The following is a 25,071-nucleotide window of genomic DNA, read 5'->3' on the forward strand; positions in this document are numbered from 1 at the left end:
GGCCTAACATGCTTGGGGAGATGCAGGCCTTAACTCAGCATCTGTGGTTAGTGATAATATGCTCTTTATGGTTATCAGTGCCAGGGGTGTTCTCTCTATGTCAGTAGTAATCTGTGCCTTTCTACTTTCATCTAGCTAACTTCCTTTGTGCCGGGTGTGCGATTTCTATAAGCATATGGTTTGTGTTTCCCTCATCTCGCCTGCTCAGCGGAAAGACATGTAGTGGTCTATGTGTCCACTTGCAAAGACAAGTAACAACAGGCAAACAGACAAAATGTTGTATGGTGAGGGAGGAGCATTTTTTTTTTTTTACAAGGCTGCCATGGACGTACAGTATTTCATCAGTTAGCATAACATAACTAATTCTAACGTTATTTGGTCTTTGGTCTGTCCACTATCACCAAGGTGGTGCTTAATTGTATTATTTGAGTAGTTAGCATAGTACTGTATACCAAAGGCTGATTTGATCCAGTATCACCAAGATGGTATTCAGTTAATACTGAAGTTTCATCTGAGAGCAACAAAAAAGTCAAAAAGAGTTCACACAAGTTCCCTTTCCTATCTCACTGGATGAATCATGCATTATGGGAGCGTGTTCCCTAGGAGTGTCAGTGAAAACAAGCGTCCCACAAAAGACTGTTTCAGTTACACTGTTTTACAATTCCTTGTCTGTGCTTCCCTTTCTGTCACTTCACCATAATGATTGGTATTTCGGTTAGGTAGGCCCTGTTTCTGAAGCTTCTCCTTTTTCCCTATAGATTCCTATATTTCATTATTTCCACTCCTTCCTCTTCGGGTGTACAAACAAGTTAGACACATGAGGAAATCAACCAACATGACATGCAAATCACAGGCTAATAGTTGAGGGATTGTCAAGGTTTTAAGTGGTTAAAAGTAAAGTCCAACAAACTGAGGAACCAGTCACTTGACGTGATATCCCTCCAATACTCAATCAGATGCCTGTCATCACATTTCCTTTACATCCGCTACTTTGTATAGTTGTGCTTATTGAGATGATAGATGTTGATTCAATTAAGGTTAAACAAAATATTTGTGCAAATGGATTGCCATGCCATAGTCTGGTTACAAAGTTAGTGAAAACAACAGTTCCCACTGGACAAAAAACTGGTTGAATCAATGTTGTTTCCACATCATTTCAACCAAAAATTGAATGTGAGGATATTGAATCAATGTGGAAAACTAATTGAATTCGCAAAAAGTTAGCAACGTAAGGGCATTTAATCTTTTTTTCACCCAACTTTTAACCTATATCCAATGACATGGTGAATTTCTTTGTTGATTTCACATTGAATTCATGTTAGTTGACAATTAAACCAAATGTAAATCAAAACTAGATGTTACCAGTGGGTTAAATCTATAAATCAAACATTCATTGTGTTACGCTTAGAATGCAAGCGTTTTTGGATTATCGTTTACATTTTTTACATTTATTATTTCTCCCTTACTTGTTTGGTGTGCGAGTGTTAGTGTGCGTGTGTTTGTTTACCGTAGTTTGTTGGACTGGTTTACACCGATGCCGTCCCTTGTTTCACACAGCTTCCTGTGTCTCTGTTTCCTGTTTATCTTGCTGTCATTTTCACAGAAGTGTGATGATGAGAGATGCAGTATGAGTTTCCCTATTTCCTTAACGAAAAGTTTAAAAAAAATACAAAAAATACAAAAAATTACAAAAAAAAATAAATATATATATATATATATAACATCTGTTATGTTTGATCTGGAGCACTGATCACAAGAACCCACTGCATGAGTTCACCAAATTTGTTTCAAAGTTTTGTCCTAGTGTGCTCAGCCAATCAAGTTGAATTGAGGATAGCTGCACAGAAAGTGCTGATTTACATGCTCTCACTCTGCAATGAACTTTTGCTATCAGTAAGTTCATTGGAGGTGAGGCATACCATCACCGATACATATTCATAGACTAAAACAACCATTCAAGTAGAGGGAGAAACAGACACGTGCCCTTAAACTAATAGTCACATATTGACCGATAGACAGTCAAAGATTTACATGTGCTCAAATAGTAACATAGTAATGTACTCATATTTCTACACAGTAATGTAGGCTATAGTCCCCCAGAAACATGCTCCTATTCTAAACAGTGGCCCACTGCCCTCTTTTCCAGCCTGTAACATTAAAGTTGAGGCTCGCAGTGACGAGGAGAATGGGCTCGCCTTTGACATGATGATGAATGGCGAGGAGGAGGAGGAGTGTGCGGAAGACTTGCGCGTGCTCGATGCCTCGGGGGCCAAAGTGAACGGCTCCCATGCAGGCGGCCCCGGCAGCAAGGGCCCCTACTCCTCGGCCGGGGGTATTCGCCTGCCCAACGGGAAGCTCAAGTGTGATATCTGTGGGATAGTTTGCATTGGCCCCAATGTGCTGATGGTGCACAAGCGAAGCCACACTGGTAAGCCATCTGCGATACCCATCGCCCTTACTTTGCACCCACGCTCACTGGTAGGTAGCCTTACAGAGAGATCATGTGTATGTGGAGTGGAGAAGCTGAGATGGATTCTGTCAGTGTCTTTATCTTCACTTCAGACACAGAGCAGAAGACAGAGAGCACTGTTAGGGTCAATCGTTGTTCAAAAGTTTTATTCCAAAGTTGTCCACAAAGCATAGGCTACAACACAAGTCATTGGGTTTTCACACTATTTTACAGAAATGAATTGCATGCTTATCACCTAATAAGTATGTTTTTGTATATTGGAGAACTAAGCACCACTAAGTAGGATACCACGCTACAGTGCTAGGTATGCACCAATTGTGTTGAATTCTGTAAGAGAAGCACCAGGAGGTGATAACTGTTCCCATGCACTTTCTCAGTAAGTAAGGTGCAATGAAGCAGTTGAATACTTGTTTTTTTAGAAGTTATTGCTTTACCAATAGGAGTTAATTAATGATGGAAGAGCTTAACATGAGGAGATCAATTCCATTTAGTTGATGTGGATAATATAGAGCTTTCATTGGTTTGTAGTGGTCAAATGGTTTCGGAGGTGTATTTTCACATAGTTGCTGTGCTACAGTCAATATATTGGTCTGTAATGTTGTAAACAGGAGTTTTAGAGTAAAATATGGAAGTATTAGTCAAGTATGTCATGTGTCATGTGTAGTATCTAGATATTCTGTATGGGTGACTTTTGGGTGACTCATTCTCTGAGTGTCCTTTTAAATTATTACAAGAGAGAAAATGCTTGTGGTCTATTTGTTGTGTGATAAAATAAAAATAAGATGAATATAGTCCCTAAACATGACCTTAAATCACAGTTGAAAAACAGGATATCAGCAGCAATTAAAAGGAATCTCCACAAAATGGCAATTATCCAAGTATTACAACTTTTTCAAAATTCAAAATTGATATTCTATTGAAATGAACCCAAACCAGTGGGGGGGAACACTTTTTAAAAAGGCACTTAACTGCCAAGCTTTAGAAACTAATGAAACCCAAAATGGAAGAAAGGAACACTAGACTAAATGTAAATGCAAAAGAACGTATAATAAAATATATAATGAAGTGCCTCCTATTTAAATAGAAAATATTCTGTGGTGAATCTGCTCCTGAAATGCATTTTTAATGAGTTTCCTTTTTTCTATATTTTTGCTGCTTCACTGGTGAGTCTTATTTTATGGGGCCTTTTGAAGAAAAAAAAAAGCCATATTAAAACCTTCTCACAGAATGCCACAACACGCGGAGAGGATGGATATTGGTTTATTCCAGAACCACTGATCAGGAAGACTGGCTCTCAACACAAAGTGTTTCCTTCGCTTTATTCAAATTAGCTTGAATTTGCATTGTGATGGGCCGCTCTTATTTTAGAGCCAAAGAAGAGGGGAAAAAATTAGATTTTCAGATCAAATTGACCCAGGCACTGGTGCATTACGAAACTGGCAGCCTTAGTCTGAAAGGCTCTTGTTCGATCAGAGTGGTAGTCGGCTCTGAGGTGCAGGGCCAGGGAGAGCACGGAGAAATGGAGTGTCACTCCGCTTTCAAACCCTCCTAGGCTGGTTGATTGGGTTGTGCTCCGAGTTCCTCCATCATCCACTGTGTTCAAGTACTTGGGAGTCTTTTAGTACAGTGACCCCGAATTCACATCCACAGTGACGCTATTTGGGATGCTTTAGTTCCTGCATCCACGTAGCAAAATTCAGACAATGGCTTTATACCTAGCCTATTATTGTCTGAGGAGAAGCTGTTCTCGCTGAGCTGACATTGGTGTATCTCAAAGCAAACTAGAAACTCCCAATGCTTGATAAACTGATACAAACTACAAATTGGTCCATCTCCTGCTGTAGGATGACAAAAAAGAAAGCCCATTCATACATTCACCTTACACTGTCAACACTCTGCATTAACCCTCGTTTATCTAAAACATATATAATTCCAGTCATATAGGCCTACTCTTACAAATAAAACACTAATTTGCTATATTATTGTAATTTTGTGTCTGAGCTCACGACACAAGATTTTGCTGAAAATGTTCCTATTTAATGTTAACATCTACATGATAGTATCTACATAACTTACAGATGCCTATACTCCAGTTGTGTGTTTGTGAGATTTCAAAAGTGTGCTTGTTAGGGGAAAATATCCAAACACTCATTTGCAATCTGCCAATGACATTTAAAGTGTTCATACTGCAGATGAGTGGCAGCCGTACCTGTGTGATGGCCCTCACAGCGTGCTGTGTGGTGTTTCTTGTCCTCAGGAGAACGTCCGTTCCAGTGCAGCCAGTGTGGTGCTTCTTTCACCCAGAAAGGCAACCTGCTGCGCCACATCAAGCTCCACTCAGGAGAGAAGCCCTTCAAGTGTCACCTGTGCAACTACGCCTGTCGCAGGAGAGATGCCCTCAGCGGTCACCTGCGCACCCACTCCGGTGAGTTCGGAGGGGAGGAGTAGTGGTCAGTGTGCTGTGGAAATGGGCTGTGTTCATTAGGGCATGCGTTTTTAAAACCATTTTGCAACCGAAAATGAAAATGAATTTCTCTTATTGGACAAGTCAATGTAGTCCCTCCCTGTTTCAGTCAGTTTTCTTCCGTTTAGGGCCAAATTAACACGACCATGGTAACTACCAGGTGGAATTGTGAGGGAACACCTACAGTGTACTCTGTGAGATGGAAATCTTGTCTTATTGTGGAGTGGGAGCCATATCTGTCATCTGCAAAGAAATGATTGTAAAACCATTACATTTATCATGTGAATGAAACATGTGACTGGGTCTATTGGAGAATGAAAAACAATCCCATTATAGCTCAAAATACAACATACAGTATACACCACTCACAATATGGACAGTACTATGGACCGCACACATGCACTTGAATACCTCTCTCAATGTATTGCTGTCAGTGCTCACCGCTCTAGCAATGTCACATCTTACAGTTGGAAAACCCCACAAATGTGCCTACTGTGGGCGGAGCTACAAGCAGCGTAGCTCTCTGGAGGAACACAAGGAGAGGTGCCACAACTATCTCCAGTGTATGGGGCTGCAGAACAGCATCTATACAGGTTAGTGTCTGTTTCTCACCTCCACCCACACTGGTTGACCTACTGTGCACTGTAGTTTACTCAGGACTCTCTGGTAGCAACGTTAATGAACCAACAATGTTGCAATTACAATACTCCCAACAGGTCAGGAGAACATTTTATGACATTTATCTGCACAATAAATGCTGTATCTCAATCAGTAAGGCTTCCATAATGTATTGGACGAGGGCTTTTGGCGGTTTCTGTTGACTCATATCCAGTTATTCTGAAGGGGAAAAACACTTTATTCAGTAAAGAAATGTGGTAAAATAGAGTGGCAGCTTATTTTCTTGGATGCCGGATCGGTCTTTAAGTTTTACTACTTCATTCTGTGAATCAACGAACCATAAATAAGAGTCTGACGTCTTTTCCCTTGTAATCTTTTCAGTTCGTGTTTTGTTAAAAAAATGAATGGACAGTTCTGCTTAAATCTAATAATAATTTCCTGAATGTGGAACACGGCTTAAAGTTAAATATAGTAAGATAATGTGGCTTTTGCTCACGTTACAATACCTCTTATACAAATGATCCATTGACGGTGGATGTGCATGTAACCTACTGATCTGACAACACTAGGAAGTGGGCCGAGAGAGCAGAGGTTTGTATTATTATAAGAGGAAATTATGAGACAGGTTGATCACTCTCCTTTGCTTAGTTAGTGTGTGCCTTCAGAAAGTATTCATTCTCCTTGAATTTTTTCACATTTTGTTGTTTTACAGCCTGAATTTAAAATTGATTAAATTGAGATTTTGTGCCACTGGCCTACACACAATACCCATAATGTCAAAGTGGACATTTTAGAAATGTTTACAAATTAATAAAAAATTAGAAGTCAATCATTTGGAAGGTGTATCAATACACCCAGTCGCTACAAAGATACAGGCATCCTTCCTAACTCAGTTGCCAGAGAAGATGGAAACCGCTCAGGGCCAATGGTGACTTTGAAACAGTTACAGAGTTTAATGGCTGTGATATACTATTCTTCAGATATACAGTTCGACATATTCTATACAGACACTGTCCATATTATCTATACATCCCATCCCACACACATATACAATGCATTCGTAAAGTATTCAGACCCCTTGACTTTTTTCCACATTTTGTTACGTTACAGCCTTATTCTAAAATTGATTAAATTAATGTTTTTCCTCATCAATCTACAAACAATACCCCATAATGACGAAGTGAAAACCATTTATTTTACATTTTTGTAAATGTATTAAAAATAAAAAACAGAAATACCTTATTTACATAAGTATTCAAACCCTTTGCTATGAGACTTCGAAATTGAGCTCAGGTGCATCCTGTTTCCATTGATCATCCTTGAGATATTTCTACAACTTGATTGGAGTCCACCTGTGGTAAATTCAATTGATTGGACACGATTTGGAAAGGCACACACCTGTCTATTTAAGGTCCCACATTTGACAATGCATGTCAGAACAAAAACCAAGCCATGAGGTTCGAAGGAATTGTCCGTAGAGCTCTGAGACAGGATTGTGTCGAGGCACAGATCTAGGGAAGGGTACCAAAAAATGTCTGCAGCATTGAAGGTCCCAAGAACACAGTGGCCTCCATAATTCTTAAATGGAAGAAGTTTGGAACCACCAAAACTCTTCCTAGAGCTGGCCGCACGGCCAAACTGAGCAATAGGGGGAGAGGGCCTTGGTCAGGGAGGTGACCAAGAACCCAATGGTTACTCTGACAAAGTTCCAGAGTTCCTCTGTGGAGAAGGGAGAACCTTCCAGAAGGACAACCATCTCTGCAGCACTCCAACAATCAGGCCTTTATGGTAGATTGGCCAGATGGAAGCCACTCCTCAGTAAAAGGCACATGACAGTCTGTTTGGAGTTTTCCAAAAAGCACCTAAAGGACTCCCAGACCATGAGAAACAAGATTCTCTTGTCTGATGAAACCAAGATTGAACTCTTTGACCTGAAAGCCAAGCGTCATATCTGGAGTAAACTTGGCACCATCCCTACGGTGAAGCATGGTGGTGGCAGCATCATGCTGTGGGGATGTTTTTCAGCGGCAGGGACTGGGAGACTAGTCAGGATAGAGGGAAAGATGAACGGAGCAAGGTACAGTGAGATCCTTGATGAAAACCTGTTCCAGAGCGCTCAGGACCTCAGGCTGGAGCGAAGGTTCCTCTTCCAACAGGACAACAACCCTAAGCACACAGCCAAGACAGCGCAGGAGTTGCTTCGGGACAAGTCTCTGAATGTCCTTGAGCAGCCCAGCCAGAGCCCGGACTTGAACCCAATCGAACATCTCTGGAGAGACCTGAAAATAGCTAGGCAGCGACGCTCCCCATCCAACCTGACAGAGCTTGAGAGGATCTGCAGAGAAGAATGGGTGAAACTCCCCAAATCAAATCAAATTGTATTAGTCACATGCGCCGAATACAACAGGTGTAGACCTTACAGTGAAATGCTTACTTACGAGCCCCTAACCGACAGTGCAGTTTAAAAAAAATACGGATAGGAATAAGAGATAAAAGTAACAAGTAAATGTAGAGGAGCAGTAAAAAATAACAATATATACAGGGGGTGCCAGTACAGAGACAGATACAGGAGTGCCAAGCTTGTAGCGTCATAACCAAGAAAATCGAGGCTGTAATCGCTGCCAAAGGTTCTTCAACAAAGTACTGAGTAAAGGTTCTGAATACTTATGTAAATGTGATATTTCTGTTTTTTTATGGGGTATTTGCTTTGTCATTATGGGGTATTGTGTGTAGATTGATGAGGACATTTTTTTATTTAATCCATTTTAGATGAAGCTGTAACATAACAAAATGTGGGAAAAGTAAAGAGGTCTGAATATTTTCCGAATGCAATATATATATACAGTATATACACTACCAGTCAAAAGTTTGGACACACCTACTCATTCCAGGGTTTTTCTTTATTTTTACTATTTTATACATTGTAGAATAATAGTGAAGACATCAAAACTATGAAATGACACATATGGAATCATATACTAACCAAAAAAGTGTTAAACAAACCTAAATATATTTTAGATTTTAGATTCTTCAAAGGAGCCACCCTTTGCCTTGATGACAGCTTTGCACACTCTTGGCATTCTCTCAACCAGCTTCATGAGGTAGTCACCTGGAATGCATTTCAATTAACATGTGTGCGTTGTTAAAAGTTAATTTGTGGAATTTCATTTCTTCTTAATGCGTTTTATCAGTTGTGTTGTGACAAGGTAGGGGTGGTATACCGAAGATGGCCCTATTTGGTAAATGACCAAGTCCATATTATGGCAAGAACAGCTCAACCCTGGAATGAGTAGGTGTATCCAAACTTTTGACTGGCACTGTATATATATTTATACTCTTACTTTTTAGATGTGTGTGTATTGTTGTGTATTAGATATTACTGAACTATTGGATCTAGGAACACAAGCATTTTGCTACACCCGCAATAACATCTGCTAGATATGTGTATGCAACCAATAAAATTTGATTTGATTGGAGAAAACAGAGGATGGACTAACAACATTGTAGTTACGCCACAATACTAACCTAAATGACAGAGTGAAAAGATGGAAGCCTGTACAAAATAAAAAATATTCCAAAACAATCATTCTGTTTGCAATAAGGCACTAAAGTAAAACAAAAAAATGTGGCAAAGAAATGAACTTTATGTCCTAAATATACAAAGCTTTATATTTGGGTCAAATCCAACACATTATATCACTGAGTACCACTCTTCAAATGTTCAAGCATTGTGGTGGCTGCATCAGGTTATGGGTATGCTTGTCATCTGCAAGGGAGGTTTTAAGGATGAAAATAAACGGATAAGAGCTAAGCACAGGCAAAATCCCAGAGGAAAACCTAGATTAGTCTGCTTTCCAACAGACACTGGGAGACAAATTCACCTTTCAGCAGGACAATAACCTAAAACGCAAGGCCAAATTTACATTGGAATTGTTTACCAAGGTGACAATGAAGGTTCCTGAGTGACCTAGTTACAGTTTTGACTTAAATCGGCTTGAAAATCCACAGCAAGACTTGAAAATGTCTGTCTAGCAATGATCAACAACTAACTTGACAGAGCTTTAAGAATTTGTATAAGTTGTAAATATTGTAGGAACCAGGTGTGCAAAGCTCTTAGAGACTGACCCAGAAAGACTCAAAGCTGTAATTGCTGCCAAATGTGATTCTAACATGTGTTGACTCAAGGGTGTGAATACTTACAGTTGAAGTCAGAAGTTTACATACACCTTAGCCAAATACATTTAAACTCAGTTTTTCACAATTCCTGACATTTAATCCTAGTAAAAATTCCCTGTCTTAGGTCAGTTAGGATCACCACTTTATTTTAAGAATGTGAAATGTCAGAATAATAGTAGAGAGAATGATTTATTTCAGCTTTTATTTATTTAATCACATTCCCAGTGGGTCAGAAGTTTACATACATTCAATTAGTATTTGGTAGCATTGCCTTTAAATTGTTTAACTTGGGTCAAACGTTTTGGGTAACCTTCCACAAGCTTCCCACAATAAGTTATGTGAATGTTAGCCCATTCCTCCTGACAGAGCTGGTGTTACTGAGTCAGGTTTGTAGGCCTCCTTGCTCGTACACGCTTTTTCAGTTCTGCCCAAACATTTTCTATAGGATTGAGGTCAGAGCTTTGTGATGGCCACTCCAATATCTTGACTTTGTTGTCCTTAAGCCATTTTGCCACAACTTTGGAAGTATGCTTTGGGTCATTGTCCATTTGGAAGACCCATTTGTGACCAAGCTTTAACTTCCTGACTGATGTCTTGAGATGTTGCTTCAATACATCCACATAATTTTCCGTCCTCATGATGCCATCTATTTTGTGAAGTGCACAAGTCCCTCCTGCAGCAAAGCACCCCCACAACTTGATGCTGCCACCCACGTGCTTCATGGTTGGGATGGTGTTCTTCGGCTTGCAAGCGTCCCCCTTTTTCCTCCAAACATAACAATCGTTATTATGGCCAAACAGTTCTATTTTTGTTTCATCAGACCAGAGGACATTTCTCCAAAAAGTACCCATGTGCAGTTGCAAACCGTAGTCTGGCTTTTTTTATGGCAGTTTTGGAGCAGTGGCTTCTTCCTTGCTGAGCGGCCTTTAAGGTTATGTCGATATAGGACTCGTTTTACTGTGGATATAGATACTTTTGTACCCGTTTCCTCCAGCATCTTCACAAGGTCCTTTTCTGTTGTTCTGGGATTGATTTGCACTTTTCGCACCGATGTACGTTGAAATACATCTTCAGGTACACCTCCACTCAAATGATGTCAATTAGCCTATCAGAAGCTTCTTTAGCCATGACATCATTTTCTGGAATTCTCAAAGCTGTTTAAAGGCACAGTCAACTGTTTTAAGGCACAGTCAACAAAGTGTATGTAAACTTCTGACCCACTGAAATTGTGATACAGTGAATTATAAGTGAAATAATGTCTGTAAACAATTGTTGGAAAAATTACTTGTGTCATGCACAAAGTAAGTCCTAACCGACTTGCCAAAACTATAGTTTGTTAACAAGAAATTTGTGGAGTGGTTGAAAAACGAGTTTTAATTGCTCCAACCTAAGTGTATGTAAACTTCCAACTTCAACTGTATGTAAATTTGATATTTCTGTATTTAATTTTCAATACATTCGCAAAAAATTCACTTTGTCATTATGGGTTATTCTGTGTAGAAGGGTGAGATTAAAAAAAATCTATATAATCAATTCTGAATTCAGACTGTAACACAACAAAATGTGGAATAAGTCAAGGGGATAGATACTTTCTGAAGGCACTGTATTCCAACTGTCTCTCAATAAAAGCATCCTCATCATTGCGCCCTGTAAGAAATCTACTTTCAGGGATGCTTAAGCCAATATTAGCAAGATCCTGTTATACAATAATCCTACATTTGATCGGGTCAGATTTTACTACTTTGATTCTGAAACCTACTTTTCTATCTTGCTTTCCAGTAGTAAAGGAAGAAAGCAACCAGAATGAGCAGAGGGAAGACTTAAGCCAGACGGGATCTGAGAGAGTCTTGGTGCTAGAAAGACTAGCTAATAATGTAGCCAAACGTAAGAGCACTATGCCACAGAAGTTTGTAGGTAAGGGATAAAGTCTGCTTCCTTTGTATACCACCAAACATTGCTTTAACTGCAAAGCACATGACTTAGGTTCCAAATGTGAGAATTGCGTATTTCAGTTTGGTGCATTCTGATTTGCCACGATTGCGCTGCAGAATATGCTATTTAATAAAACAACACATATTCAGCATGATCACCCTTGTGCCTGGAATCTGTTATCATTATAACAATGTTTGAGCTTTATTTACGTTGATCAAACATAATATTTCCATTGAATTCAACTTGATTCTAAGGCTTTGTGTATTATACATTTATTTGAAGATGACTCTTACTTAAATGAAATTAATTAAATATATTAATAAGAATATATTGACAAAACATGTAAAAAATTACAACAAATAAAACAAAGTAATCAGCCGTGAGACACTAAGGAGAACAATGTAAAGAATGGAATACTCGAAATAAGGAGAATCACCAATCAATATCAGTATAATTGTGACCAATACATTTTGGGGCGGCAGTTAGCTTAGTGGTTAGAGCCTTGGACTAGTAACCGAAAAGTTGCAAGATCAAATCCCCAAGCTGACAAGGTAAAAATCTGTCGTTCTGCCCCCTGAACATGGCAGTTAACCCACTGTTCCTAGGCTGTCATTGAAAATAGAAATGTGTTCTTAACTGACTTGCCTAGTTAAATAAAGCTAAAGAAAAAAACAAATTAACATTGACCCCTAGAACTACAGAAAAACATTAGTGTTTGATCTGAGGATTTTCTATTTGAATTGTAACATTGGTAATTCATCTGTTTTCCCTTTCTAATCCTCAGGTGGGAAGCGTCTGTCCGACCTCTCCTTCGAGGGCAACCCCGGGGAACTGATGCAGCCTCATGTCATCGACCAGGCCATCAACAGCGCCATCAGCTACCTGGGTGCCGAGTCCCTGCGACCTCTCATCCAGACCTCCCCAACCTCCTCTGACGTGGGGGTCATTGGCTCCATGTACCCCCTCCACAAGCCACCTCCAGAGGGCCAAGGGGCGGGGGGCCACGGCTTGTCAGCCAAGGACAGCGCAGCTGAGAACTTGCTGCTGCTCGCCAAGTCCAAATCAGCCTCCAGCGAGAGGGACGGCTCCCCCAACCACAGTGGCCAGGATTCCACTGACACGGAGAGCAACAATGAAGAGAGGGCAGGTGGCGGGGCATCGGGCCTCATCTACCTGAACAACCACATCACGCCTGCGGTACGTAATGGCGTGCTGCCCCTGGCGAAGGAGGAGCAGCAGCGGCAGTACGAGGCCATGCGGGCCAGCATCGAGATGGCCTCAGAGGGGTTCAAGGTGCTGAGTGGAGAGGGGGAGCAGTTGAGGGCATATTGCTGTGAACACTGCCGCATCCTCTTCCTAGACCACGTGATGTACACCATCCACATGGGCTGCCACGGCTTCCGAGACCCCTTCGAGTGTAACCTCTGTGGCCACCGCAGTCAGGACCGTTACGAGTTTTCCTCACACACGACCCGAGGGGAGCATTGCTACTGAGTGGCCCACTGAACACACACTACCACATGAACACACACACGCACACACAGACATACACCCACACACACTTGCTCTTTGAAAGTGGCGATTTTTATACATTGTCAAGAAGTTGCATGTTTGAAAAACAAAGAACAAGACTAGTTTATGTTAATTTCACATGTTCAGGAAGAAAAGGGAAACGTTTCCTCCATCTGCTTTTTAGAAAACAAAAGGTGTTAAAATAACTGTTCAGTGAACAAAACAAACAACTTTAGAAAGGATTGTGCCTCAGCAGTAAGTATTATCTGTAACATACTGTATAGTTTTAAGTCATTGATCTACCCTTTGATGTCTGTATACATTAAATAAATGTATGTTTTCTGATAGCCTACCTGGAGAAATATCTGATAGCCTACCTGAAGAAATATCTGTATATTTTATTCTAAAGAATACAATCATCCAATAAAGTTGGCTTTTAAATGGCAAGGTATTGCTTGACATTTACGTAAGGGATAATCAACAAGGGGCTATGTGTTCTATGTAAAATAATGAACGGTGTGGAAGGTGTGTTCCACAACGCGGTAGAGGAGTGGAACTAAACCTTCCACTGAGTTGCATTATTAGAGCACCAAGTTGAATATCTCTTTTATACCATGGCTATAATTTAGCACATTTGCCACAAGAAATGTGTTACTTTGCAGGTAGAAATGTGTTCAACATTCACTGTAGAGTTTACTATAACTACAGTAGTTGCTGTGGTAACTAAACAAACAGACTTTTTAAATTTAACCAGGCTAATCAGTTAAAAACCAATTCTTATTTACAATGACAGCCTACACCGACCAAACCCAGACAACGCTGGGCCAATTGTGCACCGCCCTATGGGACTCCCAATCACGGCCGGTTGTGATACAGCCTGGATTCAAACCAGGGTGTCTGTAATGACACCTCTAGCACTGAGATGCAGTGCCTTAGACCGCTGCGCCACTCGGGAGCCCATGCTTGTTTAGCTAACCAAACCATCAGTCCTAGCTTGCTATTATGAAAATCGGATTCAACAATACCAATATTGTTTTCAATTTGACTTTTGCTTTCAAAATGAGCTCAAACAAAACATGCAAGAATGAGCTATAGAATGAACTACATCCATAAGCAATATAAGAAATATACCGTGCATTATTTAACCAATAACAAACAAAAAAACACGCCTGAGGGGGTGTTATATATGGCCAATATACCACAACCCCCGAGGTGCCTTATTGCTATTATAAACTGGTTACCAACGTAATTAGAACAGTAACAATAAATATTTGGTCATACCTGTGATGTACCACGGCTTTCAGCCAATGAGCATTCAGGGCTCGAACCACCCAGTTTATAAAGGCAATTATAAACAGGGTGGTTCGAATGTTGATTGGCTGACAGCTGTGGTATATCAGTCTGTATACCACGGGTATGACAAAACATTTATATTTACTGCTCTAATTACGTTGGTAACCAGTTTATAATAGCAATAAAGCACCTCGGGGGTTTGTGATATATGGCTAATATACTGTACCACGGCTAAGGGCTGTATCCAGGCACTCCGCGTTGCGTCGTGGTTAAGAACAGCCCTTAGCCGTGGTATATTGGCCATATACTGTACCACACCCCCTCTGGCCTTATTGCTTAAATAATGCACACTCTAGAATGTCCTTCAAGCCAATCAGAAATGAGAATTCAACAATGCCATGGTATAACGTTTTTTATACATTATTTATGCTGTGTACACATGCATGTGTTTCTTTTTGTAATTTATTAGTTGGTGTTAGGGTTTCCTATGTTTGATTTGTTCAGTTCAAACATTCCCTACCATTAATCAAATGTGATAGATGGATTTGAGTTGAATAAATGAATGACTAATCTCGAGTGTTATTTACTGAAATATATTTTTGTTTGATATAAAGTATGGATGGTATTCAGTTTTGTCCCAGCTTTTTACCTCGGTGGCAGAGAAAATGTTACTCTCAATTTGAACTGAACTTTTAAACTAACTTTACTCATATATCATGCTTGCAAATATCAATAAAGGATATTTTACATACACAAAACTAATACTGATATTTGGTATTTTTTCATAGTAAGATTCACCAGTGGCAGGTAAAATAGAGGATGCACTGTATTTTCCCACTGGACCCATGTCCATAGCAAACTTTTCACACTACTCCATTTCTACACATGGATATTTGAATGAAAATTAAATTGCAGTTATTAAAAGCAATTCAGAATCATCAGGGTGCAACATCTGGAACATTTATAAATTTAAAGCAAATAATATTGATCTGACAATATACCGTGGAATAGAGAACTGTGTTTGCTCTGTACATTTCACACATTGAGAATAGCCTATAGGCAAAACTAGACGTACAGTACAAGACCCGAAACATTTGAGTGAGCAACCCTATCAATATTTTCATTACCAAACCGTACTGCCATGATAACCAAATGGATAAATACATTTATAGAAATATGAAATGTAATTGCACTTTCTCAAACGCACCTAAATCGGTAAGTTCACAATGTGCCAGTCATTCAAAATGTAGCCGCTACTTGTCAAGGAAAAACAGACTGAATGATTGACATTCATATTCCTGGTGAAAATATATATATATTTTTTCAACATAAAAACATTGCAGCCAACTTAATTAATGCTGAATAAATGAATGCTTATTGTATTTAAACTACGCATAAGATACTTTTCATGACTTTTAACTCCAACATGGGTTTGCTAAAGTGTCCTGACTATCAGGTTAAAATATAAATAGATGAATGATTTAATGAAACCACATGATCACCAAGCAGTGGTACACCAGGGCTTGAAGGACAGAGGATTTGATTAGGTCATTTACTATAGTTTAAAAGATCTAGCAATAGAGGAGTAAGGTTCAGAATTCAGGAAAAGAACTACAAGGCAGGGCACTGAACACTGGACAACAGAGGTCCATGATAACCTGAGAGAAAAGAGTGCTTACACACAGAACCAGACAGAATCACTGCCGGGGGGGGGGAGGAGGAGGAGGAGGAGGAGGAGGAGGAGGAGGAGGGGGGAGATGCTAACACACAGAGGACCAGAGAAAGGAATGCCAGGCCAGAGAGAAGATGTGGGTGAATGCTACATATAGCACAGAGATAACCTAGAAGAGTGAAATAAATTGCCCGGGGGGATACAGAACAAGAGAGTGGACAACTAGCTAGCTAGCACACTGAGGATGAGGCAGTGGAGCATGAGGCTAGGGCCAGGGCTCAGAGGACCAGGCCTAGCTTCCTGGAGAGAGAGGCGAGGCCCAGCAGAGGAGCTCATCAGGGCTGTGCAGCGACAACGGTGTCCTTCCAGATGGCTACTATGTGATTCTGCAGAAATGGGAAGCAGCTGTGGGCAGCGCCGAGGCTCCCTCAACGCTTCACTGGGACCTAACAGGGGAGGGAGGACATTTGCATAAAAGGGATAATCTGGCCAACATACTCTCCCCCTGCCAGAATCCCAAATGTCACTTCCCCTTTCGGACAGTTTACTGAAATAGGCCTACTCTACCATTTAAGAATCAGTGAACTATTCCATTAGGTAGGATCCTGTTTGACCATGCCATATTATGTCCAGAGAAAAAGATAATGGAAAAAAGCATCACAATTTAACATGCCCACAAGTCATATCTGTTCATCTTAGGAATTGTTGGAAAGGCGTTTATCCATGGACTGCAAATGTCATACGGGTCCTCACAGGTTTAGATTACATGCGCAGACAGTGGGCGACCGTGATCATAGCTCAAACTGGGACAAATGATAGGGCATAATACTGTGAAACATGGATGTATGGGCCTATTTGGCAGTCAGCAACTAAAATAATACATAGGAAATATTTATCTGCAGTGTATCATCTTATATCCTCTTGACAGGGGTCATTTTCCTTTGTAGCCTAGTACTGTTCAACTTCAATTCAAAGCCAAAACTCAACCCAACATTCCTAGACATATAACATAAGGTGTTAAAGATACAAGATGGTAGAAGATTACATTATTCTTGGTGTCAAGTGGCTGGATCCGCATGCGCCAGAGGAATTCTGTGCATCTGGCCCGGTCCAGCTGCGGGGAGCCCCGCTGTTCTGACAAGCTTCCACCAGCCCTCTGGGATATGCTCAGTACTTGCATTGCTGGCTAATTTTACAAAGTTTCAATACTGAAGCCAACCCCAGAACTCTGAAATATTAATCAGCGACTTGACAAAAAGATGAAAAATACATGAAATACTTTTTTTCATGGTCTTCCAGTTTTTCAAAGATTGTTTCATGAAAATTACATTACAATTTCATTTCATGTGTGCACAATCTATAATCGTCTACTTCTCGACCAGCGGCAGTCTATGTCCAGAAAGGCGTTCAACTTAAAAGGAGATCAACTACATTCAAAATCTCTGTTGACTCCTTCTGCATCTGGAGGACCAAGAATTGGCAGAGAAGGAAAAAAGTTGTGGCTTTAAGGAGAGGACAGTCTTGCATTTGGTGAAACCTGACTAAATAGCTTTGTGAGGTCAGCAGGATACCTAAAGTACTTGTTTTGGGATCATTCAAATATGGATTCTTACACAAACATTAAATTACAGTTTTCCTGTTTTGTCAAGTACCAGCTTAATAGCACATGGTCACTGTGGCAGGAAGAGAGGCAGAAGGCAGATCTGTGGGCAAGCCTTACCATGAGACCAGGACACTCTCAGCGTTAACCAACTTCCCCAGACATGGTTGGCACATCCATTAGTTAAAGGCCCCTTGCAGCCGCTACCTTACTGTTCTTTTTTTTTACAATGAAAATGGTCAAAAAAGGGGGAAAAAATGCTTTAGTATGGACCAATTTCTTAAGCAAGAATTTAGCTAGGTCTGTCTGGGAGTTGTCTGAGTGAGAAGCCTAATTGCATGAGCCTAATGGGAGGGATCGGTAACCTGAAAACTAGCTGCTATTGGTAGAGGTTTGAAACACTCTTTGTTATTGGTCTATTAAAGCTGCAATATGTAACTTTTTGGGCGACCGACCAGATTCACATAGAAATATGCGTTATAGATCTGTCCTTCTCATTGAAAGCAAGTCTAAGAAGCGGTAGATATGTTCTATGTGTTACATTTCTATGCCTCTCATTCTTAAGTTTTGTTTCTGCGTCTTTTACTTTCAGTTTTGTACACCAGCTTTAAACAGCTGAAAATAAATATTTTTTCCAAAACCAAAAATATTGTCACAGCGGTTTAGATGGTACAACAATTCTCTACACTATACTTGCTTGTTTTGTCACGAACTGAAATTAGGCAAAGTATTAGAATTTTTACAACCAGCAAATGGCGAGGCGATTTCTGCATAGTGCACCTTTATCTTATACCGCCTGGTGATGTCGCCAGGCAGGCCAAAACTGCACCAAACCAGGCTCAAATTTCAGGCGGTCTTCTCAAACAGCCTTTACACTAAAGGGGCAATTATCATAATTTTCACAGTATTACTCCAACCCCTTAGTGTGGATATATATATATATAAAACACAGTAAATAGACCAATAAGAGTTTCAAACCTCTCTGCCAATAACAGCTAGTTCTCCCCTCCCCACTCAGACCACTCCCTGACAGTCCTGGCTAAATAATTTCTTTAAATTGCTATTTGATAAGCTATTTTTATTTCTTTTTTACCATTTTAATTGAAAACAAATCACAGTAAGGTACTTCATTTTTACCCAGAAATTATTTGATAGAGAAAAACAGCTGCATTGGACCTTTAACAAACCGAGTTGATGAGAAACTGATAGCTGATGTAGGCCTATATTCATCTACTTTGGATGAACAGGTAGTGAATGGAGTGAAAAGGGAACATATTGCCACATGGCCCCATAACCCATCCTCAGAAAAACGCTTTGCCACATTTCCTCTCTGTGTACAAAGGAAAACCTGTTTGCAATGCATTACCATAGAAAACATTCAGCAACTTTATTAAGAACATATTACTTACACCAACATCTTATTTAGTGAATCCAAGTGTAGAAAAACAAATAACCTATATTTGTGAATAAATATACTGTGCCAATGATCAGTAAGTGGAAAAATCAAGTTAACATTTAGAAAGAATATTAAAATCTTATGGTAGTCTGTCGCAGGAAAACTAACATTTAAATGCAAGGTCATTTACTGAACAAAACAAATTAAATATATCCCCAACAGCAGTAAATGTTAAATATAGGCTGATATTTGTAATGTGAGTCTATACTGCTGCCCAGATCAACGACCACAACCAAAAGTCTTGTTCCACTCCTCATAGAGCTCCAGGTCTTTGGCTGAGACGCTGGGCCTTACTGTCCTCAGGGCCTCCTGGAAGTCAATGTGGAGGATGGGCCGCACCTGGTCGGGGGTGATGGTGGCAATGTCACGGAGCTGGATGCTCCGGATGGGGCCAAGTGCTGCCTCCCGACACAGCCCCGTCATATCAGCCCCAGAAAAGCCCTCCGTCCCTGTGACCACTGTCTCCAGCTCGTCCTCTCCCAGCTGGCTCTTCTTGCGGGCCATGAGGTGAGAGACTATCTGTCGTCGGGCAGCTGCCTCGGGGCGGGGGATGTAGAGGCGCTTGGCAAGGCGGCGCCGGGCCGCTTCGTCTATCTCCTGAGGGCGGTTGGTGGCCCCCACCACCAGGACGCGGTTGTCGGCTGATGTGGCCGCCCCGTCCAGCTGAACCAGGAACTCTGTCTTTATCTGTCGGGATGAGTTGTGCCCCCCGTCCGTACGCTGGGACAGAAGAGAGTCAATCTCGTCGATGAAGATAACAGCTGGCTGATGGCAGCGGGCGATGGCGAAGAGTGCTCTAACCATTTTCTCTCCCTCCCCCACCCACTTCGAGGTGAGAGATGAGGCACTGATGCTGAAGAAGGTGGCCCCTGACTGGCAAGCGATGCACTTCCCAATCAGAGTTTTTCCTGTGCCCGGGGCCCCCAAATAGGAGGATGCCTTTGGGTGGACCACGGAGGCCAGTGAAGATGTCAGGCCGGAGCATAGGCCACACCACAATCTCCTTGATCGTGGCCTTTGCAAACTCCAGGCAAGCGATGTCGTCCCAGGCTACGGGCGGTCCATCGTCCATAATTTCACTGATGATCAGCTCGATGATCTTGGGCTCAAAGTTTTTCAGACGCTCGTCGACTGGCTGAGTCTCCTGAGCATTGCTGCTACCGACACCACTCTCTTTGTCCTCCGGCCTCGGCATGGTGGACACAAATTTGGAAAATGTCCCCCGTGGCCTGTTGGCCCCCAGTGACTTCGTAGTGGCACCCCCGATGGCAGCTGCCATCGCAGGGGGCTGCTGGGCTCTCTGGGACTGGTGGGGGTGTTTTTTCTGCTGATCAACAATAAACTGCTCCCTTGCCGTTTTGACGTTTGTGTCACCACAGCATGGGTCTTGCCTTGCCTGTCCTCCAGATGCCCTCCCTCTGCCATTCTCTCCACCAGAGTTGTATAACGTCTTCCTCTTGGAGGTGTTAGAGTTTAAGACAGACTGGTGACCTGTAGGGGCTGGGTTTGGTTGTGTTGGAGCTGAGGAGTGCTGGCAAAACAGAGACTGGGCCCGTGCCGAGGGGCCAGCAGAGGAATGGGGGTAGCTGGGGACTCCCTGAGCGCCTCTTGGTCTTTCTGCTGTAGCACTATGTAAAATGCTGAAAGGCTTGGGCCATGATGGGGGTCCCGATTGCTTTGAATGGAGTCTCTGCAGCTTCGAGTCCAGTGGAAGGAAGAGACAGGGAGCTGCCTCTGCTCTCTTGTCCAACGAAGATGTTAACATCTGCAGGTGCCACAAGGGACTTTCCACCCCCTGTCCCAGCCCGAAGCATCTTCCGCACGCACGGCAGCTCCAGCACACCCGCAGTTGTCAGAGACTATTCCCATTTGTCGCTGTGGTTCCTCTGACTGCGGGCCAGGTTCAGTACGCTCTCTGCATAGTTGTTAAGCCCCGTGCGAGGTTCTTCCGAGTCCAGCACTGCAGCATAGCGCTCCGAGTAGGTCCTGAGCAGGCTGCCCGTGCCGGCCTGAGAGAGCTGGGCGCTCGCCCATGCATATTGTATGGCAAGGATGTGCACCCGATAGGCGTCTGCCGTCTGTTCAGGTGTGCAGGTGCCAGATGAAATGTCAAAGGACCTCCTCTGCCACTCGCCCAGGTGTGCACCACTCATGCCTGGCGTGCTCCCGCCTGTTTGAGGAATGGGGGACAGGAGTCATTAAAAATGCATGACCCAAGAAGCAGCCAAGCAAACAATAACACACACACATTTTATAAATTCCATGAGCCTTTAAAAAAAAATGTGTTGAAGGGATCACCACATTATAACTTCACTTATTCAATGTAAGTCATGTCTAGACTTACAAGTAGCTAAAATTACATAGCCAGCTATGACATATTGGGATTATGAATATACTGTAATGAAACATCAGGGAGCAGGTCTCGAACCCTCGACCTTCTAGCCCGAAATCCAGCGCGCTATCGAATGTGCCGCAAAAGTATGTTCGAGCGGCAGAGTGGATATCCGCGCTTATAAACCCAGGGTCGTTACAATACCGATAAGTGAAATATAACGTAGTGTCAAATATGTACCCCTTAGCATTGGCTCCAGCCTGTGGCAGAAACTAGCTATGTGTCCCCTAAATTACTGTTGTCATTTGTGTTCCAGGTTGTCATTTTTCACTCGCGCTGCGCATACTCTCATAACAACGCCTGGATAAATGCTGCGCGACTGAAACAAAACGACTTGGAACACAATTTACATTTAGGATGCTCATTTTCTCGGGAAAGAGGGATGCGCTAGCCCGGGTTTCCCCTGAACCAGCGAAATTCGAGCTTTGGCGCTGATTTAAAAGTGCCAATGCCATGGGACCAGGGCTCCATTGTTAGCTAACGTTAGCTCACTGTTCCTAGACTGTTTAGCTAACTACTGTAGTACCGGCTAAGATAGCAAGAGCCAAGTTAGCTAGTTGACTTAGCTACTAACCTACTGTAACTGTCGTGTTAGACATATCTCGATTTACCACAGATAAGTAATAAACAGTTGTAGCTTGGAAAATAGAGAGCATAACTTTTTTGCACCATGGAAAAGTGGTTATATCAATATCACATTCGCAGCTGGAAATACAAAAATGATTCCCGCGCCAACTCTTTGAACTCACCCCTATGTTATTTTTTTGGGGTACGTCAGGTGACCTTTCTTCTTCTTCTCCTTATTCATTTTTTAATTTGTACATTTTTTTTATTATTATTTTTTTTAAATCGTCTTCTTCTTCAACGATATCATGGCGGACCGCAAACAAACTTTAATGTGCATGCTGCCACCTACTGTGCTGGAATGTATTCTGCCCAATTCTATACTATTTTTTTTTTAAATATATTATTTTTATTTAACCTTTATTTAACTAGGGAAGTCAGTTAAAAAATGTTTTATTTACAATGACAGCCTACCCCAGCCAAACCCAGACAACGCTGGGCCAATTGTGCGCCGCCCTATCGGACTCCCAATCATGGCCGGATGTGATACAGCCTGGATTCAAACCAGGGACTGTAGTGACACCTCTTGCACTGAGATGCAGTGCCTTAGACCGCTGCGCCACACATACTGCCAGGAAAAGACATTTCTAAACCAAATAAATCCCTACCAACTCCCCAACCCCCTAACCCCATTAAACTTGATCTATATCATGCTGAAAAACTCCAACCTTGTTCAGCATGTCAACAACCATATCAACAGTAACATCTGTTACCCCCAATATCACTTTTGCCGTCTCCACAATAACCTTCAACCTGGCATTTCTGCTTTCCACAACCCAAATCTTATTGATAACCTTACCAATAAAAGCTATGAAGTCAACTTTATTTATTATCAAAGGGTCCTTTGACACCACACATTCATGAGCGCAAGATTTCTGAACCCGGCCTCGAAACCATGCCAGGACCATCAGAAGCACCAGCCCCAACAGTAAGTCCACTTACCACAGGAACATCCTTATAAGCTCCATCAGTCCGCGCTGTAGTTCTACCAATCTGTCTTACAGCCTCTGCATATATCATCATGACTGATCCTATATCTCTGAGCCTCTCTAGCGTCTCTCTGCACCTGTCATCCCCCACAATTACAGCACTTAACCTTCACATTGCTTCAACATTCACCGTAATCATGTTCCCCTCAACACTTGGCACACCTTTTCTTTCCTTTACAATGAGCAGCTACATGTCCCATGTTTTGGCATCTAAAACATTGCAGTGCATATGGGACAAATTCTCTAACATTGAAACTAAGAAATCCTATCTGTACTTTTCCAGGAAAACTTCCTCAAACCTCAGCATCCCTGATAAGCTTTCACTTCTTTGACCCTCTTTCCTACTGATCAACCTTTGGCCTCAATCACTCTGCCTCCCTTCACATTTTCTTTAATATCATCTATGGACATAGATATTGTAACCCCAGTGATGACTCCCCCCAATATACCTTGGGGCTCCTGAGTGGCGCAGCAGTCTAAGGCACTGCATCTCAGTGCTAGAGGTGTCACTACAGATGCCCTGGTTTGAATCCAGGCTGTATCACAACCGGCCGTGATTGGGAGTCCCATAGGGCGGCACACAATTGGCCCAGCGTCGTCCAGGGTTTGACCGGTGTAGGCCGTCATTGTAAACAAGATTTTGTTCTTAACTGACTTGCCTAGTTAAATATGAAATAAAACTTGGTTTTACATGGTTTTATTGGCAGACCACATCCAAAAAGGTGTATTGCCACCACCTACTGGGTGGGGTAAAATAATTTAACGAAAATAAAATATAAAAATAATAATAATTAATAAATAAAACTAAACAAAAGTCAATGTACTCTTTCACTTAGTAAAATGTACTCAGATCCCTCAACAGGCTCTGGGGCCTGAGAGGGGGAAGCATCTTCAGAAAATTAAATCTGGAATTGGCTTCCTATTTCGCAACAAAGCATCCTTCACTCATGCTGCCAAACATACCCTCAAAACTGACTATCCTACCGATCCTCGACTTCGGCGATGTCATTTACAAAATAGCCTCCAACACTCTATTCAACAAATTGGATGCACTCTATCACAGTGCCATCCATTTTGTCACCAAAGCCCCATATACTACCCACCACTGCGACCTGTATGCTCTCGTTGGCTGGCCCTCGCTTCATACTCGTCGCCAAACCCACTGGCTCCAGGTCATCTACAAGTCTTTGCTAGGTAAAGCCCCGCCTTATCTCATTTCACTGGTCACCATAGCAGCACGCGCTCCAGCAGGTATATTTCACTGGTCAACCCCAAAGCCAATTCCTCCTTTGGTCGCCTTTCCTTCCAGTTCTTTGCTGCCAATGACTGGAACGAACTGCAAAATCGCTGAAGCTGGAGAGTATTATCTCCCTCACTAGCTGTCAGAGCAGATCACAGATCATTACACCTGTACATAGCCCATCTGTAAATAGCCCATCCAACTACCTCATCCCCATACTGTATTTATTTTGCTCCTTTGCACCCCAGTATCTCTACTTGCACATTCATCTTCTGCACATCTATCACTCCAGTGTTTAATTGCTATATCATAATTACCTCGCCACTATGGCCTATTTTATTGCCTTACCTCCCATATCTTACCTCATTTGCACACACTGTATATATACTTACTTTTTTTGTACTGTATTATTGACTGTATGTTTGTTTATTCCATGTGTAACTCTGTGTTGTTGTATGTGTCGAACTGCTTTGCTTTATCTTGGCCAGGTCGTAGTTGTAAATGAGAACTTGTTCTCAACTAGCCTACCTGGTTAAATAAAGGTGAAATAAATGAAATAAAAAAGACAGTATTCTCTGCAATGTTTCAGCTGTGAAATCTTGGAGATCAAATAACCTTTTAGCCACTTTCACA

The 25,071-nt window shown here is 41.8% G+C and overlaps 1 protein-coding gene and 1 pseudogene across 5 annotated transcripts in view; one reads left to right on the forward strand and one right to left on the reverse strand.

Moving 5' to 3' along the window:
• LOC106576807 (DNA-binding protein Ikaros) overlaps window positions 1–15,227 on the forward strand; it is a 26,290-nt gene extending 11,063 nt beyond the window's left edge. Inside the window, exons 4-8 of one of the 5 annotated variants that reach the window (XM_014154237.2) lie at window positions 2,147–2,428; window positions 4,728–4,895; window positions 5,402–5,527; window positions 11,508–11,642; window positions 12,445–15,227. In XM_014154237.2, coding sequence (XP_014009712.1) covers window positions 2,147–2,428; window positions 4,728–4,895; window positions 5,402–5,527; window positions 11,508–11,642; window positions 12,445–13,154 — 1,421 coding nt within the window. In that variant the 3' untranslated portion in view covers window positions 13,155–15,227. The remainder of the gene's footprint in view (window positions 1–2,146; window positions 2,429–4,727; window positions 4,896–5,401; window positions 5,528–11,507; window positions 11,643–12,444) is intronic. The other 4 variants (XM_045700718.1, XM_014154238.2, XM_045700719.1 and 1 more) reach the window with 4 other exon arrangements.
• Window positions 15,228–19,099: 3,872 nt separating this feature from the next.
• LOC106576806 (fidgetin-like protein 1) lies at window positions 19,100–22,322 on the reverse strand (annotated as a pseudogene).
• Window positions 22,323–25,071: the final 2,749 nt, after the last annotated feature.

Source organism: Salmo salar, chromosome ssa18 (assembly GCF_905237065.1).
Source record: "Salmo salar chromosome ssa18, Ssal_v3.1, whole genome shotgun sequence".
NCBI classification, from domain to species: Eukaryota; Metazoa; Chordata; class Actinopteri; order Salmoniformes; family Salmonidae; genus Salmo; species Salmo salar.